The sequence below is a fragment of the Pleurodeles waltl genome, chromosome 6 (assembly GCF_031143425.1).
Source record: "Pleurodeles waltl isolate 20211129_DDA chromosome 6, aPleWal1.hap1.20221129, whole genome shotgun sequence".
In the NCBI taxonomy this organism is placed as follows: domain Eukaryota; kingdom Metazoa; phylum Chordata; class Amphibia; order Caudata; family Salamandridae; genus Pleurodeles; species Pleurodeles waltl.
Genome location: NC_090445.1, coordinates 1,427,216,875 through 1,427,237,479, shown reverse-complemented (window position 1 = coordinate 1,427,237,479; position 20,605 = coordinate 1,427,216,875). Strand labels below are relative to the sequence as shown.

The 20,605-nt window shown below is 44.1% G+C and overlaps 1 protein-coding gene across 7 annotated transcripts in view; it reads left to right on the top strand.

Moving 5' to 3' along the window:
• KCNMA1 (potassium calcium-activated channel subfamily M alpha 1) overlaps window positions 1-20,605 on the top strand; it is a 1,226,483-nt gene that overhangs the window by 1,010,148 nt on the left and 195,730 nt on the right. For all 7 annotated transcript variants that reach the window (XM_069240804.1, XM_069240805.1, XM_069240803.1 and 4 more), the window contains one exon: window positions 6,117-6,240. In XM_069240804.1, the coding sequence (XP_069096905.1) occupies window positions 6,117-6,240 (124 nt within the window). The remainder of the gene's footprint in view (window positions 1-6,116; window positions 6,241-20,605) is intronic.

Here is a 20,605-nt window from a genome sequence, read left to right as displayed (position 1 = left end):
CCAGCAAATCCGGGACATCTGGTTGCCCTACCTTAGGGGCTGTTGTTTATTGGGACAGCCAAGCCTGCAGTGCTCAAAATTGCAGGAACAAAAACTACAGTGTTTTTTCTATGTATTTATTTATTTATATATCAGTTTTGTTTGTTTATATATGTATGGACTTTTAAATAGCGCGGACATCCACCAAAGGTGCTAGAGTGCTTTACACTGAACAATGTTAATTATAAGGATACATGGTTAAAAAAGACATATGATTTCAACTCATATAAAGGCACAGATTAAATATTCCCTAGATGTATGTACATTACTGAAGGCAGCAGCTTGCCCAAAGCTGCCCAAATCAAGAAGAGTAGTTAAAGCCATGATTGGGTCAGTGTTGAGACCACACAACATGTCTTTGAAAAAGGAGGGCATTCACTTTTGATTTTAAGATAGCCGTCAAAGTGGTGGTGCATAAATTCTAGGTAAGTATTACTGAGCAATAGCAACTTATCTGGAACATTGCAATTGGGACACTGGCTTAACATTGTTGGTGATCCTATGTGATGGCTGCTTCTGCTAAATTATGATATATGTTTACCCATTCACTCATTCACATTGTCAAGTGCTTATTTTGTCTTTGCCTTCCCCCTGTTCCTCCTCTCTTCCATGCACATTTAGTCAGCCCTTGACTTATGTTTAAACACAACACAGATCAGTTTTATAATAAATAATATGCACAAACTCTCATCCATGAGGGTCAATGTGCTTCTGGGTTACTCAGTCAAGAGTGCCTCTCCACTTCTGCAGCAGTCCCAGCTGAAGTCACCCATGTAAGGGAATTCCACACCAGAACTGTGCATGTGGAGAACCAGCATAGCAGTTAAGTCACATGAGGCCTGGTTAGGATTAGGCAGATAGGCTACTCAGTCACAAATACGACAGAGTACACTGCACTCCGGCGGTCTGTCTATCTCATTTATTGATGGACGGACCTTAACTTGTCCATCAAAGGAGCCCTAGTTGGCTCTGTCAACTGAAAACCTCCTCCAACATTTTGATGTAGTAAGGGCCATAAGAGAAAGGACATTACATGCTGTCTCTATTTGGAGTGGACAGTGCAATGTCAGTTTTTCTGTACATAACCACCAGAAAAAACCTTTCAGTGTGGGAAAGAAACAAATAATAATAACACTCACACCCTTTGTTTTTCAAAAACGAATTCAGCTTTAGGGAGTTTACTTCTGAAAAACAAGGAAATTGAAAACGTTTGTTGAATGGCCATCATAGAGATGAACACTGACCTTGTGGTCTCCTCTAAATTTGATGGATGGTATTCTGTCAGGATGGCGGAGATAATGTCCTCTGCCACCCTGATGGATGGAGAATCATATGCCAAACTCACAAACAGGCTCTTGGTAATGAGGTACCACGAGATGTTCTTAGCCTGCTGCTTACTTTGAATAATATCCCAGATGCAGAAAGCATGTCACAAGCCCATATGGATGCACTGCAAACAAGAAGGCCATCGGTTTTAGTAATAGTTATAAATCTCAACAAGTTTATTTTTTTCTGGAAAGTTATTCCAAAATCTCAGACCTTTAATTCCTGAAATCATGTAAGTGGATTTATTTGGCATTATACAAGCCTCACCCTCATTTGTTTTCCAGAACCACTGATTTGAAGATACTAGTAGTTGTTAGTGGCAGAGGAATGCACCAAGGGGCATCATTATAATAAATATTAAATAAGTATTGGCAATGCCAGAACACCTATCTTTAAATGAATGTTGTATAGTACTGTGAAGCATTGCAAATAAATAGCAGGGGAATAGATATGTATTTCTGTTGAAGCAAAGAGTTGTAGATTATTACTGGTGTAGGGTAGAATGCAAGGTGACAGTTGCCCTGTCAAGCCAGACCTAAAAATCCATTGAGGTTAATGACTGCCCTCCTCCCTTCTGTGCTGCTGTCAGAGAAAAGCAACATACATTATCTAGTTATCTAAGACACTTTAATAGCATTCCAGTGTAATGTGAATGCCCCAGAAAGTTCAAGCTTAGGCAGCTGAATAAATCAAATGATCGCAGCTGGGTGGATGGCAAGCACTCTTTTGTGGAAGCATGCAACTTTTGCCCAATCAAAACATATACTGCTTGCTCCCAACATGTGGGCGGAGCTAAAGCCCTACTCTAACTTTGTTCACATAAATGTCTGGTGACAACTGTGCTGTCAATCCAGACCATAAATAGTCAGACAGCCCAGCCACTCTTGAAGCACACTGCATGGATGGCCTCATACAGAATACTTGAGCAATATAACTTATGGCTAACTTGAACAATCTTCTGTTCATGAGATTAGGGGTAAGACTCCAAAGCCATAATTTAGGAGTCAGTGCTAAACCAGCAGTGGTTCCTGGTAGCCATAAATAACTTAAAACATTTTAGAGGAATGTTATTAGCCCTTATAAACACCTTATGGTCCATAAATAGGGCTTAAACAATGGTTCTTACTACATGTTTTCTAATTTATTTGAGGGTTTGGTACCACAAGCCATTTGTTTTGGGTAACCTAAAATGTGTTTTCTGAGATATTGTGCAATTTCAACCACATTTCAGTAAAGCCGTATCACCACTTTAATTTACATCACCAGTACAGGATCAATGTGCAGCATCTGGATTACCAAACATTTATCCTTTCCATGCGGCACACTCAGTGAGGACTGGAGCATGTGTACTTAGTCTATCATGAGTCAACACACTAGAGCTAGAGGGGTTTCCTTGACTAATTAATGGTGTGGTAACGCAGTGAGGAAAACATTCAGTGGTGCGGTTGCTTTTGTGGCCATGGCGTGGCTCGTGTTGCTCTTTTCAAGGCATGTCCACTCTGAGTGGGGGCTTTCGGTAGTCTGCCTGCCTCCTCCTGACATGCTGCTGAATCATTAAAGGACGTCAACTTAGAAAAGCAAAATGCAGTTGGGCAAATTGATGAAAAATTCAAAGTGCAGCCTGTTCAGGCTTTTACTGTCTGACGACCCATGTCAAATACTGTATGTTGTAAAAACAGACATTTTGGTGTTCTGTCGCCTTGTTCATCAGACACTGCAGGCCCTTTAAACTTATAAGTAGCATGAGATGCAGTGCTTCATTAGGAAAAATAAAATAAGTGACAGAGCCCTTGTCAGGAGGCCACTGTAGCGTTCACCAGCTATTGCCCCTGACAGTGACAGTACTAACATAACCACGAACCGTCACACTCCTACAAGTGTAACAAATTTAGATTATTCTAGGTCCCCAAGAACGCTTGGGTGGCAGGTATTAGTCATTAGAATTAATAACTGTTGGTGTGCTTATGTCTAAATTAGACAAACTGCACCACCTTGTCGCAAACTGTCTAAGTGCCGGTGTTTTCAAGTGACAGGGCCAAGCACAGAAACTACTGAGCCTAATTAAGCACTGATGAGATGACATCTCTTGCGAAATAAAAGACTTACCTAGATGTGATATATATTCAACACAGAAAAATAAACTTAAAAATGACTTTTTTGGCTGTTGGACTACTTAGCATTTCACCATATTCACGTATGAAAGGAAGACCCCGTCTGACCATCATTGGTCACTCCCTTACTCGCATTGTGGAGTTGTGTTCCACAGTTAGGTGCATTGTGCAGTCCTGGCCCATTCTCCATCACATACCCCATGATATCTCTGTTCTCCCTGTACACCTTAACGTCCCACCCTACAGTCTGCATGTCTCCCTCCAGAAGTCCACCTTCACCTCTCTGCTACGTCCTACCCCGTGTATCTGTGCAGGACTACCTGCATCACCCTTTGCATCAACTAAGAAGCACATCTTCTGGCCAACGCACAGCACAAAAACACACCACTGATCCTGGCTTCTGAACCAACTCCTTCCTTTAACCATACACAGCAAACGGAATAGCTGTGTATTTGACCAATCGGAAACCGCTTTGGGACATCGTTAAGGGATAGGCACAAAAAAGCCACAACTGAGTACAATACTTCTTTGTTCTCCCTGCCTTCATGCTTGTGCCAGCCCTCCAAAATGGACCTGTGCCTCTTGGCTTTTGTATTGTTTATTTAAGCCTTCAATTAGGAGAAAATTTTGTTTGTGAGTTATTCAAACTCTATATTTTGTTTAGATTTATAGTGATTACCCTAAGTAACATTATCTCACCGTAAGTGCCATCATGTAAGAAACCTCTTCTTTTTTAACCAGCTCAATAGCCCAATCGTGAGCCAAAACTGTCATTTCTTTCAGAGTCAATAAGCTTAGATCAGTAACAAGACTTATTTCACACTATAATAGACATTACTACGGGTCGTTTTGAGTTATTGTGATCTTGATGATATTTTTTAGAGGAAAACAAATGGCACAGGTTGCTTCTCTTTCTGTGTAGCCTTCAAGGGGCGAGATGTCATAGTATAATCCTCTCTCACCATAAGATGACTTTCTAGGCAACACGAAGAAACACTTCTCATTACCCCTTCTCCCTGAACCTTTCATCTGTAAAGGCCTGGAAAAAATGTACTAAGTAAGGGCAGCACTCGAAGCCACATGGTGGCAAGCCACCATTAAGGAATATCTCTCCTGATAAAGATGACATGTACAGCAGACTGATTTCAAGCCAACACAGAAAGGCATCCTTCATTGCACAATAGGTAGAGGTGATTGTCAGGTTCTTCTTTCAAAATATTGTTGTCATTAAAATAAGTGCTGTATTATTATACAAAAATATCAGAGTGGTGTAGTCGATCTCGTTTATTTATTGATTGATGCCGTGCTCTGCATACTACTCAGAAGTCGTCCTTTTACAATACACATTCAGTACTAACAAATATACTATTTCATGTCTATTTACCTTTTTGATATTGTTATGCTGCAATTGTTCTTTCAAATATTACTGTCATTAGGGTAGGTGCGGTAATATTATCAAAAAATATTAGACTGGTGTAGTCGATCTTGTTTGCTAATTGATTGTTGTTGTGATCTGCATACTACTAAGATGTTGTCCTTAACACCACATTAGCGTAACAAAAATGATGCTACTGTGGCGCAAGGAGGCATGAGGGGCTTGTAAATATGGTCGATAGTATATTAAGACCCTGCGGTCTGTGTATATACACTAGAACTGGGTGTAATTGGACGGAACAGTAAGAATTATTGACTACTAGGCGAGTAGGCGGGTATGATATTGCAGTTGGGCATAGATAACGACAGTGGTGTTGGAGTCAATTTGAGCATCTCTACTGTGGAGGGACTCCACCAGTCAGGCACATCTACGAAGCGTGAAGCTGATCCATTTGGTAGCATGTATGAGAAGGTCTCTAATGTCGGGTGGAGGACCAAATGTACTTCTCTGCCCATTAAGTGGGTGAGCCCACTTCCAGGCGTCAGGGATAAAAATATTCAGGACATCAGAAGTCACTAAAATAAAAGGATAGCAGTAACACAATAAAGACAAGCATGAGCACGCCAGTAGGTCTGGCTTTAAAGTAATGATGTATGGTAACAGGAAGCATTACGAGTAGTTAGCATGAGAATGGTTATCTATTTGTGTGGAAGCCAAGAACTGTGGAAGAATATTGCTGTAGGTTAAACGGTTAGACAGGTGCCCTGTAAAACCGGATCTAAAAATCCTTGTAGGTTAATGACTGCCCTCTTCACATCTGTGCTGCCGCCAGAGAAAAACACCCTAAATGATCTAGTTAACTAAAACACTTTAATAGATTAACAATATCTTGAGTGTGCCTCTGAAAGTTCAAGCTCTGGCAGCAAGATAAATCAACACAATGCTCACAGCTGCTTCGAAGGCAAGCACTTTTTTATGAAATCACATAACCTCTACCCCATCAAAACATGTACTCCTGGCCCCCAAAACAAGGGCGGAACCAAAGCCCATGTCTAGTAATACTCACATAATTGTCTGGCGACAGAAAGCTGTCAAGCCAGACCGTAGAAGTAAAAATAACCTTACTACATGTGCAGGAGTCAGCTGTTCATGTAGGGAACTGGGGAAGCCTCACAAAATACATTGTGGAGTAATTGAATATATATTAAAGACTTGCGTCCTCATCTGATCGCATAGTCAGCAATTGTGTCCACTTTTTTTCACAGGCATGACCCCATGCTAATGCCTGCCAATGACCAGATCGACAACATGGACAGCAGTGTGAAAAAGTATGACTCAACGGGGATGTTCCACTGGTGTCCTGCCAAGGAAATGGAGAAAGTTATCCTGGTAAGAAACAAACTGGTTGCATACAGTGTTAAATGTTTTACCAATGAACCTGTGCAGTATATTCAATAACACATGCTGTCCTTTGTACTTAAGATACCATTCCAATATGTTCATGATTCACAAGATTTGTATGACACTATATTGAGTTTTATAATCTCGACCTACGATAAAATCAAATGCACTGCATCGCCTACCATTGGTTTGTCGAGTATACAATTGATGGTCTTCCAGATATGTTAACACAAACTTACCCTGCGATGTTGTAGCCAGGTCAACATACTAAATACTAGTATTTTGTCACACGATGTAACCTATGCTATATAGTGGTGATATAGAGAACACCATCATTGTTTATTAATGCTATTGAACAATTTCAGACAAGAAGAAAAACAAGGATCACATTAATGAAGTACAGCTGAGTTTTCCAGCTGTGATACAATAATAAACATGTTTTTGAAACTTGTTCTATTTTCAGATCCTTGCTGCTTCAAGTTGGACCCTTGGGGAAGGAGAATTGTGATTTTTGACAGCATTGCAATTGCTGTGTGTAAAGAAATGGCTCCCTGTTGCTGTTACCCCCCACTTTTTGCCTGATACTGATGCTGACTTGACTGAGAAGTGTGCTGGGACCCTGCTAACCAGGCCCCAGCACCAGTGTTCTTTCCCCTAAAATGTACTTTTGATTCCACAATTGGCACACCCTGGCATCCAGGTAAGTCCCTTGTAACTGGTACCCCTGGTCTCTAAGGGCTGCAGCATATCTTATGCCACCCTGGGGACCCCTCACTCAGCACAGACACACTGCTTGCCAGCTTGTGTGTGCTGATGAGAACAAAACGAGTAAGTCGACATGGCACTCCCCTCAGGGTGCCATGCCAACCTCACACTGCCTATGCAGTATAGATAAGTCACCCCTCTAGCAGGCCTTACAGCCCTAAGGCAGGGTGCACTATACCGTAGGTGAGGGCACCAGTGTATGAGCACTATGCCCCTACAGTGTCTAAGCAAAACCTTAGACATTGTAAGTGCAGGTTAGCCATAAGAGTATATGGTCTGGGAGTCTGTCAAAAACGAACTCCACAGCTCCATAATGGCTACACTGAATACTGGGAAGTTTAGTATCAAACTTCTCAGAATAATAAACCCACACTGATGCCAGTGTTGGATTTACTAAAAATTGCACACAGAGGGCATACCCCCTGTATTTCACCCAATTGTTCAGTGCAGGACTGACTGGTCTCTGCCAGCCTGCTACTGAGAGACGAGTTTCTGACCCCATGCGGTGAGAGCCTTTGTGCTCTCTGAGGACAGAAACAAAGCCTGCTCTGGGTGGAGGTGCTTCACACCTCCCCCCTGCAGGAACTGTAACACCTAGCAGTGAGCTTCAAAGGCTCAAGCTTCGTGTTACAATGCCCCAGGGCACTCCAGCTAGTGGAGATGCCCGCCCCCTGGACCCAGCCCCCACTTTTGGCGGCAAGTCCAGGAGAGATAATGAGAAAAATAAGGAGGAGTCACTGGCCAGTCAGGACAGCCCCTAAGGTGTCCTGAGCTGAGGTGACTCTGACTTTTAGAAATCCTCCATCTTGCAGATGGAGGATTCCCCCAATAGGAATAGGGATGTGCCCCCCTCCCCCCAGGGAGGAGGCACAAAGAGGGTGTAGCCACCCTAAGGGACAGTAGCCATTGGCTACTAACCCCCCAGACCTAAACACGCCCTTACATTTAGTATTTAAGGGCTCCCCTGAACCTAAGAATTTAGATTCCTGAAACTACAAGAAGAAGAAGACTGCTGAGCTGAAAAAACCCCTGCAGAGGAAGAACAGAAGACACCAACTGCTTTGGCCCCAGACTTACCGGCCTGTCTCCTGCCTTCCAAAGAAACCTGCTCCAGCGACGCTTTCCAAGGGACCAGCGACCTCTGAATCCTCAGAGGACTGCCCTGCTTCAAGAAAGACAAGAAACTCCTGAGGACAGCGGCACTGCTCCAAAAGAACTGCAACTTTGTTACAGAGGAGCAGATTTAAAGACCCCTGCAAATCCCCGCAAGAAGCGTGAGACTTGCAACACTGCACCCGGCGACCCCGACTCGACTGGTGGAGAACCAACACCTCAGGGAGGACCCTCCGGCGACTCTGAGACCGTGAGTAACCAAAGTTGTCCCCCCTGAGCCCCCACAGCGACGCCTGCAGAGGGAATCCCGAGGCTCCCCCTGACCGCGACTGCCTGAACCTAAAGTCCAGACGGCTGGAAAAGACCCTGCACCCGCAGCCCCCAGCACCTGAAGGAAGGGAACTTCTGTGCAGGAGTGACCCCCAGGAGGCCCTCTCCCTTGCCCAGGTGGTGGCTACCCCGAGGAGCCCCCCCTTGCCTGCCTGCACCGCTGAAGAGACCCCTTGGTCTCTCATTGAAAACCACTGAAAAAACGACGCGTGTTTGCACACTGCACCCGGCCGCCCCCGCGCTGCTGAGGGTGTACTTTCTGTGCTGACTTGTGTCCCCCCCGGTGCCCTACAAAACCCCCCTGGTCTGCCCTCCGAAGACGCGGGTACTTACCTGCTGGCAGACTGGAACCGGGGCACCCCCTTCTCTCCATTGAAGCCTATGTGTTTTGGGCACCTCTTTGACCTCTGCACCTGACCGGCCCTGAGCTGCTGGTGTGGTAACTTTGGGGTTGCTCTGAACCCCCAACGGTGGGCTACCTTGGACCCAAAACTGAGACCTGTAAGTGATTTACTTACCTGCTAAAAATAACAATACTTTACCTCCCCCAGGAACTGTGAAAATTGCACTGTGTCCACTTTTAAAACAGCTTATTGTGTTTTATGTAAAAAGTATATATGCTACTGTGATTATTCAAAGTTTCTAAAGTACTTACCTGCAATACCTTTCAAATGAGAGATTACATGTAGAATTTGGACCTGTGGTTCTTAAAATAAACTAAGAAAAGATATTTTTCTATAACAAAACCTATTGGCTGGATTTGTCTCTGAGTGTGTGTTCCTCATTTATTGCCTGTGTGTATGTACAACAAATGCTTAACACTACTCCTTGGATAAGCCTACTGCTCGACCACACTACCACAAAATAGAGCATTAGTATTATTTCTTTTTGCCACTATCTTACCTCTAAGGGGAACCCTTGGACTCTGTGCATACTATTCCTTACTTTGAAATAGTGCATACAGAGCCAACTTCCTACATTGGTGGATCAGCGGTGGGGTACAAGACTTTGCATTTGCTGGACTACTCAGCCAATACCTGATCACACAACAAATTCCCAAAATTGTCATTAGAAATTGATTTTTGCAATTTGAAATTTTTCTAAATTCTTAAAAGTCCTGCTAGGGCCTTGTGTTAGTCCCTGTTAGCATTTCCTTTTAGAGTTTAAAAGTTTGGTAAAAGTTTGAATTAGATCCTAGAACTAGTTTTAGTTTCTTAAAAAAGTATTCCAACTTTTAGAAGCATAATGTCTAGTACAGATGTGAATGTGGTGGAACTCAACACCACACCTTACCTCCATCTACAGATGAGAGAGCTAAGGTCACTCTGTAAACTAAAGAAAATAGCAATGGGCTCCAGACCTTCCAAACTACAGCTCCAGGAGCTGTTGGCAGAGTTTGAAAGAGCCAACCCCTCTGAGGATGGAAACACAGAGGATGAGTATAGTGACTTGGAGGGAGATTCCCCCCCACCAGTCCTATCTAGGGAGGACAGGGCCTCTCAAGCCCTGACTCCACAAATCATAATCAGAGATGCTGGTTCCCTCACAGGAGGGACCAACCTCTCTGAAATCACTGAGGATAACTCCAGTGAAGAGGACATCCAGTTAGCCAGGATGGCCAAAAGATTGGCTTTGGAAAGACAGATCCTAGCCATAGAAAGGGAAAGACAAGAGATGGGCCAAGGACCCATCAATGGTGGCAGCAACATAACTAGGGTCAGAGATTCTCCTGACATGTTGAAAATCCCTAAAGGGATTGTAACTAAATATGAAGATGGTGATGACATCACCAAATGGTTCACAGCTTTAGAGAGGGCTTGTGTAACCAGAAAAGTGAACAAATCTCACTGGGGTGCTCTCCTTTGGGAAATGTTCACTGGAAAGTGTAGGGATAGACTCCTCACACTCTCTGGAAAAGATGCAGAATCCTATGACCTCATGAAGGGTACCCTGATTGAGGGCTTTGGATTCTCCACTGAGGAGTATAGAATTAGTTTCAGGGGGGCTCAAAAATCCTCGAGCCAGACCTGGGTTGATTTTGTAGACTACTCAGTGAAAACACTGGATGGTTGGGTAACTGGAAATGAAGTGCATGACTATGTTGGGCTTTATAATTTGTTTATGAAAGAACACATTTTAAGTAACTGCTTCAATGAAAAGTTGCATCAGTATCTGGTAGACCTAGGACCAATTTCTCCCCAAGAATTGGGAAAGAAGGCGGACCATTGGGTCAAGACTAGGGTAACCAAAACTTCCACTGGGGGTGACCAAAAGAAAGGGGTTACAAAGCCTCCCCAGGAGAAAGTGGGTGACACTAGAAACAAAGAAAAAGAGTCCTCTGTAGGCCCCCAAAAACCAGACCTGGTTGGTGGGCCCCGAGACACAACCCAAAACAAAGGTGGGTACCAGGGTAAGAACTGGGATGCCACTAAGGCATGGTGCCATAACTGTAAACAGACAGGGCACCACACCAAGGACACTTCTTGTCCCAAAAACAAACCTCCTAGCCAAATCCCAGGGGTGACCAGTGTAGCCATTGGGGATGACTCCTCAGATGAGGAGGTCTTCATAGCCTTCAACTGGAAAAAGGGCCCAACAGGTGAGTTGGAGATTCCAGAGGGAAGTAGACACTTCCACCACCTACTGGTGAATGGAATCCCAGCCACTGCCCTGAGAGACACTTGTGCCAGTCACACTATTGTGCATGACAGGCTTGTGTTCTCAAACCAGTACATCCCAGGTGAGATGGCCAGAGTAAGAGTTAGCCCAGAGAGGGTCACTGATAGGCCTGTGGCTTTTGTGCCTACAGAAGTGGGTGGGACTTTTAGCTGGAGAAGGGTGGTAATCAGTACAGACCTCCCCCTTGATTGTCTCCTTGGAAATGACTACCCAGAGGTTAGTCAGAGCCCAAGAGAGGAACTGGTCCAGTGCCAGTCCTCTCCCAAGGATTCTGGAGGTCCTGCTCCTGCAGTAACTGCAAGCAGGCCCCAGAAGAAAAAGAAAAGAAAACAGTGTAGGAAGGGTGGACAACCTTTAGCCAAGGTTCCAGCAAGCCAAGGAGATTCTGCTCCAGCAGGGGAGAACTCCAAAAGTGGCACTGTTAAAGTCCAACCTGACCCACAAGAAGTCCTGGCTAGTCAGGCAACTGTTAAGCCTGAGTGGGTGGCTCCTCAGCTAACAGAAGAAAGAGTGGAAGAAGGGTGTTTACTACAAGATGTGGTAACCCCCCACTCTAATACAGCAGACAGACACCCTGAACCCAAAGAAGCCTGTAACTTAGCCCCTTCCCTTGTAGGTGAAGAGCTAAAGGTGTGGTTCTGGGCACTGACAGCTGTCAGTGGCCTCTGCTGGGTGTTAGCCTTTATGGCTGCACTATCCTTAGCATGGTGGTCAGACCCCAAGCCAAATAGCAAGTTAGGCCCCCTGACCCTGTTGGTCATGGTGGGGTTACTCCAGCTCTGGGTAACCTCTTTGGGTAAGCTAGGGGTGACCCTGGCTAAGATAAGATTAGCAGAGGTGGATACCTCTAACCCCAAAATAGAGAGAATGGGTAGAGACATTAAAAGCACAGACAAGAGGCAATTCAGACTAGGTCCTATCACTGTGGAAGTGGGTCTGTTCCCCAGAGGGAATGACCTGGACAGGAGGATGTAAGGCAGAGTAGGCCCTGCAACAAACCAGCCTATTTCCTCTACTCTTCCTCGCCTGACAGACTAGGAAGACTCTCCCAGCTTTGGCTGAGTCTCCTGGCCTGTGGGCTGGGGGGGGCTTGTTTAAAGAAATGGCTCCCTGTTGCTGTTACCCCCCACTTTTTGCCTGATACTGATGCTGACTTGACTGAGAAGTGTGCTGGGACCCTGCTACCAAGGCCCCAGCACCAGTGTTCTTTCACCTAAAATGTACTTTTGATTCCACAATTGGCACACCCTGGCATCCAGGTAAGTCCCTTGTAACTGGTACCCCTGGTACCAAGGGTCCTGATGCCAGGGAAGGTCTCTAAGGGCTGCAGCATATCTTATGCCACCCTGGGGACCCCTCACTCAGCACAGACACACTGCTTGCCAGCTTGTGTGTGCTGATGAGAACAAAACGAGTAAGTCGACATGGCACTCCCCTCAGGGTGCCATGCCAACCTCACACTGCCTATGCAGTATAGATAAGTCACCCCTCTAGTAGGCCTTACAGCCCTAAGGCAGGGTGCACTATACCATAGGTGAGGGCACCAGTGCATGAGCACTATGCCCCTACAGTGTCTAAGCAAAACCTTAGACATTGTAAGTGCAGGGTAGCCATAAGAGTATATGGTCTGGGAGTCTGTCAAAAACGAACTCCACAGCTCCATAATGGCTACACTGAATACTGGGAAGTTTAGTATCAAACTTCTCAGAATAATAAACCCACACTGATGCCAGTGTTGGATTTACTAAAAAATGCACACAGAGGGCATCTTAGAGATACCCCCTGTATTTCACCCAATTGTTCAGTGCAGGACTGACTGGTCTCTGCCAGCCTGCTACTGAGAGACGAGTTTCTGACCCCATGCGGTGAGAGCCTTTGTGCTCTCTGAGGACAGAAACAAAGCCTGCTCTGGGTGGAGGTGCTTCACACCTCCCCCCTGCAGGAACTGTAACACCTAGCAGTGAGCTTCAAAGGCTCAAGCTTCGTGTTACAATGCCCCAGGGCACTCCAGCTAGTGGAGATGCCCGCCTCCTGGACCCAGCCCCCACTTTTGGCGGCCAGTCCAGGAGAGATAATGAGAAAAACAAGGAGGAGTCACTGGCCAGTCAGGACAGCCCCTAAGGTGTCCTGAGCTGAGGTGACTCTGACTTTTAGAAATCCTCCATCTTGCAGATGGAGGATTCCCCCAATAGGAATAGGGATGTGCCCCCCTCCCCTCAGGGAGGAGGCACAAAGAGGGTGTAGCCACCCTAAGGGACAGTAGCCATTGGCTACTATCCCCCCAGACCTAAACACGCCCTTAAATTTAGTATTTAAGGGCTCCCCTGAACCTAAGAATTTAGATTCCTGAAACTACAAGAAGAAGAAGACTGCTGAGCTGAAAAAACCCCTGCAGAGGAAGAACAGAAGACACCAACTGCTTTGGCCCCAGACTTACCGGCCTGTCTCCTGCCTTCCAAAGAAACCTGCTCCAGCGACGCTTTCCAAGGGACCAGCGACCTCTGAATCCTCAGAGGACTGCCCTGCTTCAAGAAAGACAAGAAACTCCAGAGGACAGCGGCACTGCTCCAAAAGAACTGCAACTTTGTTACAGAGGAGCAGATTTAAAGACCCCTGCAAATCCCCGCAAGAAGCGTGAGACTTGCAACACTGCACCCGGCGACCCCGACTCGACTGGTGGAGAACCAACACCTCAGGGAGGACCCTCCGGCGACTCCGAGACCGTGAGTAACCAACGTTGTCCCCCCTGAGCCCCCACAGCGACGCCTGCAGAGGGAATCCCGAGGCTCCCCCTGACCGCGACTGCCTGAACCTAAAGTCCCGACGGCTGGAAAAGACCCTGCACCCGCAGCCCCCAGCACCTGAAGGAACGGAACTTCTGTGCAGGAGTGACCCCCAGGAGGCCCTCTCCCTTGCCCAGGTGGTGGCTACCCCGAGGAGCCCCCCCCCTTGCCTGCCTGCACCGCTGAAGAGACCCCTTGGTCTCTCATTGAAAACCATTGAAAAACCGACGCGTGTTTGCACACTGCACCCAGCCGCCCCCGCGCTGCTGAGGGTGTACTTTCTGTGCTGACTTGTGTCCCCCCCGGTGCCCTACAAAACCCCCTGGTCTGCCCTCCGAAGACGCGGGTACTTACCTGCTGGCAGACTGGAACCGGGGCACCCCCTTCTCTCCATTGAAGCCTATGTGTTTTGGGCACCTCTTTGATCTCTGCACCTGACCGGCCCTGAGCTGCTGGTGTGGTAACTTTGGGGTTGCTCTGAACCCCCAAAGGTGGGCTACCTTGGACCCAAAACTGAGACCTGTAAGTGATTTACTTACCTGCTAAAAATAACAATACTTTACCTCCCCCAGGAACTGTGAAAATTGCACTGTGTCCACTTTTAAAACAGCTTATTGTGTTTTATGTAAAAAGTATATATGCTACTGTGATTATTCAAAGTTCCTAAAGTACTTACCTGCAATACCTTTCAAATGAGAGATTACATGTAGAATTTGAACCTGTGGTTCTTAAAATAAACTAAGAAAATATATTTTTCTATAACAAAACCTATTGGCTGGATTTGTTTCTGAGTGTGTGTTCCTCATTTATTGCCTGTGTGTATGTACAACAAATTCTTAACACTACTCCTTGGATAAGCCTACTGCTCGACCACACTACCACAAAATAGAGCATTAGTATTATCTCTTTTTGCCACTATCTTACCTCTAAGGGGAACCCTTGGACTCTGTGCATACTATTCCTTACTTTGAAATAGTGCATACAGAGCCAACTTCCTACACTGGGGTTGTAGACCTTTATGCCTCCGGCCACCTGACAAAATCAAACAATACCTGCTTGTAGTGGTCCTGTACACAGGTCGTGGCCCTACAACCACAGCAAGACAAATATGTGTGTGAAAGCACTGCTCGGGACTGAAGAGATGGGCTACAGGCCTTTTAGCACCTCTTGTACAGAATACTCTTAATTTTGAGATTAGAGATCAAAAGTTGGATATGCTGTACAGTGGAGGAAGAAAAACATGTTATAGGCTGCTCTTCACAGTGAACCAAAGTTTTGGATTGATGCTGTGATTGACTTTTAATGATTGCTTGAGAGGATCAGAGACATTAGAATGAATGGGCAAATGTGAGGGATTCGAGTTCTTCCTCTCAAGAAGGTTCTTTAAGAGAACATTTCTGCAGATAGTAGGTTTTTTTTAAGATGGCTTATTTCCAAAAATACATACTGTGAGGTACATACTTGCAAAACCAGCCCTTACATAGCTTTTGTTGAAGTGCGTACTTGGCATCAAAGAAGAGAAAAGAAAGATTTAGACCTGAGGTGGTCAACATGTTTGTGAGCTAAAGCCATTTTAGTTGTAACTTTAGAGCTGGCATTGTAGTTATTCTTTAAAGTAAATATTTTGTGTCATTTGATTTGAGGAATACGTGTTTCTACATTCCAATCACTGCATCTCACAGAAGCTTGATCAAGTATTGAGGCAGGACTTACGGTTCAGAGCGCTGCAGTTTCAGCTGACTTCTGCTTCTACATTTTTCTCAGAGATTTGGGCTATGGTGCCAAAATTGTAAGGCTTAGACTTACAGAGACATATGACTTTTGCTAAACAAGGTACTGGGCTGTTGAGTTTTTTACAATTCTCAACCAATTTGGGGGCTTCACTGATAGGATAAGAATCAATAATTGGTAAAGTGTTATCACAGGTGTTCCCTTCTCAGGAAAGAGGACAGGCATCTCTCTGATGAATAAATGTCATATGGTGAGGGTTTACTAAGGCTATTGAGTCTTACAGAAATTTGTATTCTACTGGCACTGCAATCAAGGCTGAAAATTAGGTATTTGCTGTGGTCACTGTCAAGATAATAGTTTCAACATTGTGGAGTTGTTGGATCTGTGGACAGTTTTCAAAAAGTTCCGTCTCTACAATCAGGATGAAGATCTTCTGAAGGGAAGGCAATTCAGATTGCTAAATTAAGACATTTATCTTGCACGGGACAAACCATTTTTGGAGTCGTGTATGCATTTCATCAATTTGGCTGTGATTGCCTAACGGTCCAAAAGAGAGAGATTGCTTCATATATACCTTTTGGGGCTCAGAAATGTATTTGTCACCCTTCTTTCTGTCTCAGGTTCTGAAGAGAAATTAATTTTTACCAGAGCACAACACCACAATGACAGAATTAAATGATCATGCATGATGGAGATGGATTCTACAATTATGATGACTGAAGAATAAGAGAAAATCCTTCTAAATGTTTTGGGCATGCACTGCACGACTAGCAATCCAGCTTCAGACCACACTGCACAAATACCTTACAAATCATAGATGACATCCTCCTGGCCAGAGGTTTTGATGACCCCACCCACCTCCTTTTATTATTGGGTCTTATATTACCATTACTGGACCTCTCAGCTGCCTTCAACACTTCTGAATAACCCATTCTCAACCACACTCTGGAGCCTTAAATGGATTCACTGAAAACATCCTTTACTAGTTCTGTTCCTACATACCCAACTGACAACAGTTTGTTCACATGGACACCTCCAGTCCCATAAGATCAAGATCACCTGCAGAGTTTTCTTCTGTCTTCTTTGACATCTATGTAGAGCCCCAAGGACAAACATATAAATCAAACGTTACCAATATGACAACCTATTTTAATATCATCAGATTTTGACACAGAGCAAGGGAGAGGCAGGCAGACAAAGAGATATAAAAAAGAAGGGATAGATTGGAACAATGACTGTGGGAGAAAGTGGGGATGAAAAAGAACTTGCAAGAGTGTGATTAAGGGGTAGGCGTGTAGGCTGATGGGCGAATGAGACATGAGATGGAATCAAAACTACACGGCCAAGGTGTTCAGAAAGCCAGCATTTGACAGCAGTGTGCTTCAATGTAAAACTTTGAGCCTGTGCAATTATTTGTTTATTTTAGTATTAAAATTATGATGAAGATTATTAGTACTACTATTATTATTATTATTGTTATTTCTCTACAAATTAACTGTATTGCATTGATAAAATATAAAAATCCACAAGAGTTACCAATAGAACGCAAAGCTGTAGTATGTGTGTGTTATATATATATATATATATATATATATATATATATATATATATATATATATATATTCATTCATCAAGCTTTCACTGCGAATGTAATTCTTCACATGGCTTTTGTTAAAACATGATCGTGTTTGAGCACAAGTGCCACGCATAGAAAAATCCCTTGCAGTGCACTCTGAGTGGGACCAGAGCAATTAGAGAAAGCTTTCTTCATGTTGTTCTCGTCCCATTGACCCAGGAGAACATCAAAATGACTGAGCAAATTAAAGAAAATTAGGTGGTCCATCGCATGCGTGTCATGTACAGCCTCGAGCCCCTGTCATTTGGTTCGTGTTGTGAGGTCTAATTGTGGTAGCCACTCTCGAGTTCTGGTCCTTCAGCATGTACATGATGCAGTGTGATGTGGCTCCCTTGTGAGCCCCTGCATGTCACAGTTCATAACTCCAAGAGACAAGGCCAACTTTTAGTTAGGAAGGCCGAGCTAGAAGATAGGGAATGCTCTTCGAGGCATCACAATTCGTGGATGGTTGGCATGACTGCCTAATCATCAGGCATTATGACAGCTTTCTTATGTCCTGGGTTTTTAAATGCGGGAATAGGCTTAACTAATTGACCAATATGCAAAACAGCAAATTCCAGAATGCTTTAGTTTGGAAAAACAGGAAAGAAATGAACCAACTGATTTGTTAAATGGAAAAGGAATGTTCCCACTGCTTGCCAGTCTTTGATGCAAATAGTTTTAGAATAAATCAGAAAAGTGTTTGCACGCCAAAGAGAGTTTTTATAGCAATGCAGTCAAAATGCGGTGGCTGAAGTTGGCTGCACTTAGCACAGTTCCTAAAGCTTGCTTCGACTAACATCACTTATGTGAGAAGTTTTCCTCAATAACAAAAATCTGCAAGAGAATTTTCTAATCAAAATGTTATTTTGAGAGGGAATTGCCCCTCTAAAAATTGTTTTTTTAGAAAATGTTTCACCCTCACATCCACTGTCACTACAGTTGTTGAGCCATGATTTATCATGTCAAAACATTGCTACCTCTCTGAAGTTCACGTTGACTGAGAATTTTTTAACAATACTTCATAAATGTAGGAAATAAAGTCGCTAGCAACTTCAAAAGCCCCTCGAGAAGAAAGCTTTCAGCTGTAGCATGGCTTAAAGAACCGTGATATATTTATACGTGTGCAGCCACAGGCCTGTGCAGTTGCTATTCTTCACGCATACACCTGTGAGCACCAGCAGTGAACCTAAAAGACTTTGATGGGATGCCCACCACAACAGGATCATTTTTTCTTAAGTTTGATGTGATCAACCTAAATAAGCTAAGATCTATTACAACAGAAGAAGTACCAACACACTTGGAACATACAACACCTTCTAAGAATGTTTAGTGCCATTGTCCTTATTTTTATAAACGGCTGTGTCGGAATAGCATAGATAAATTATTATTTAACATAAATATTGTGTTCTAAATATCGTTTACAAAAATACTGTTCCCATTGGTATAAATTTTCTCTTTAAAACACAATATTTTTGTCAGATGATATTTAGTCCATGAATAATGACACCATACCTTAACAAATAGAATGTGCCTATTAAAGGGATTGCTCCATTCAGTAAAAGTGAATGAGCAGAATGGCATGCACTCGAAGTAGCACTCCAGCCCTTCATTCTTTTACCCATCATGTCATCTCGGTTTGGACCCAGCTATATACAATTCAGTCTTGATCCTGCTCTAATAGGAACAGTCCAGCACACACTACCGGGTCAGGTCCTCCCTGAACCAGAACACAGCCAATGCAAGGCCAGTTTAGTCCTCATTAGGGCTCTTCTGTTGAGTGTAGCTTGGTTCCAGTTGAACAGTGAGCATGAGGCCAATGTTTGGGCATAACCTTGGCCACTTGGAATTTTGTATGAAACACACAAAAGGTGATGGGAGGATATTTGCAAAAAGTCTGACCACTGGCAACCGCCCTGGGTAGCATTTCAGCTCATTTGTATTTTGCCCATCAAGCCACCTCAGTTTGGATCCAGCCATGTGCAAATCAGTCTTGACAATGCTCCGCTGGGAACAGTCCTGCCCAAACTGCCAGGCCAAGTCCTACCTGTACCAGAAATACAAGCAACCCATGACACATGTTCCATGCTTTCCCAGTAATGGGCAATAAAGAGTGTAGTTTTCAAGAGTTCCCTGAAGTTCACGTGGTTGGCTTTTGGCACTGGGTTGTGGTTAATGGTGCTTCAGAGTTTTATACACCCAGAGTTCCATCTATTTAACCATTAACAAATGGATATTGTTGTTCCAGGGGCTTTCCACACCCAAAGATCTGCCACTCAAATGATCGCTCGTTGATCTAGTGAGCCGATCTTCACCAGAGGTGTCGAGTAGGAATGTAGTGAGGTGCCACTGGCCATAAATTACTGCCCATTATAGAAGCAGCTCACGCAAATACTTCAAGAAATTTCCCAATTACAAACTACAAAAAGTCTTGTTTGGTTGGGGTCAGCCCTATACAGAAGCGAAGCAACAACTGTCCCCCTCCCAAAAAGAAGGTGTTTCTCCTTAATGGCAAGAGAAGTCTTGGGACCCAAGCCTTACATCATGTTGCATGCAGCTGATCTTCCTGGTAAAATTAAATATGTGCCTTTTTTTGTATTTATTTTATTTTAGTTCGGTATTGTATGGTGCACTGGCACTTCTCAAATCTGGATCTTGCTGAGACCGAAGGTCTTGGACAATGAGCTCTGGGCAAATGATAGCCATGAAATTCCGTTCTGCCTGACTTGGAATCAGGGCCTAGGAGAAAAGGCAAAGAGAAGCAATGCAATCTTAATAGTTATGCATATGCAGACCCTACACCGGCAATATGGTTAGATACAAGACATTAACAGATTCTGAATTCGTAAATGTCAAGGCATTGCTTGCTGTCCTTATGACTTGTGCACTCAAGCTAAGAAAACTGGGTATTTGAAACCAGGCTAAAGCTACTTGATCCACATTTATATATCAATTTCAGCATTTTGGGTGGCACTTAGGTCCCTTCTTAAATTGTGCATCTATTTTTATGTTTCATATGCTAGAGTTTACCAGGAATAAGAAAGGAAGGGAAGAAATTGGTGAGAGAGAGAGAGAGAGAGAGAGAGAGAGAGAGAGAGAGAGAGAGAGAGAGAGAGAGAGAGACAAAGACAAAGAAAGAGAAACAGAGAGATAGAGAAAATGATGTAGGGTGAGAGAGAAGAGATATAAATGGAATCAGAGTGTTTGTGCATCTGCGAGTGAGCATGTGCTTGAGTGTTTGTCCAGTGACAGAATTTCACAATTCAGAGGATAATAATTATGGCCCATGAGAGTCCCATGGGAACTCTGGGCCAGATGTATTATTATATCCAATAGC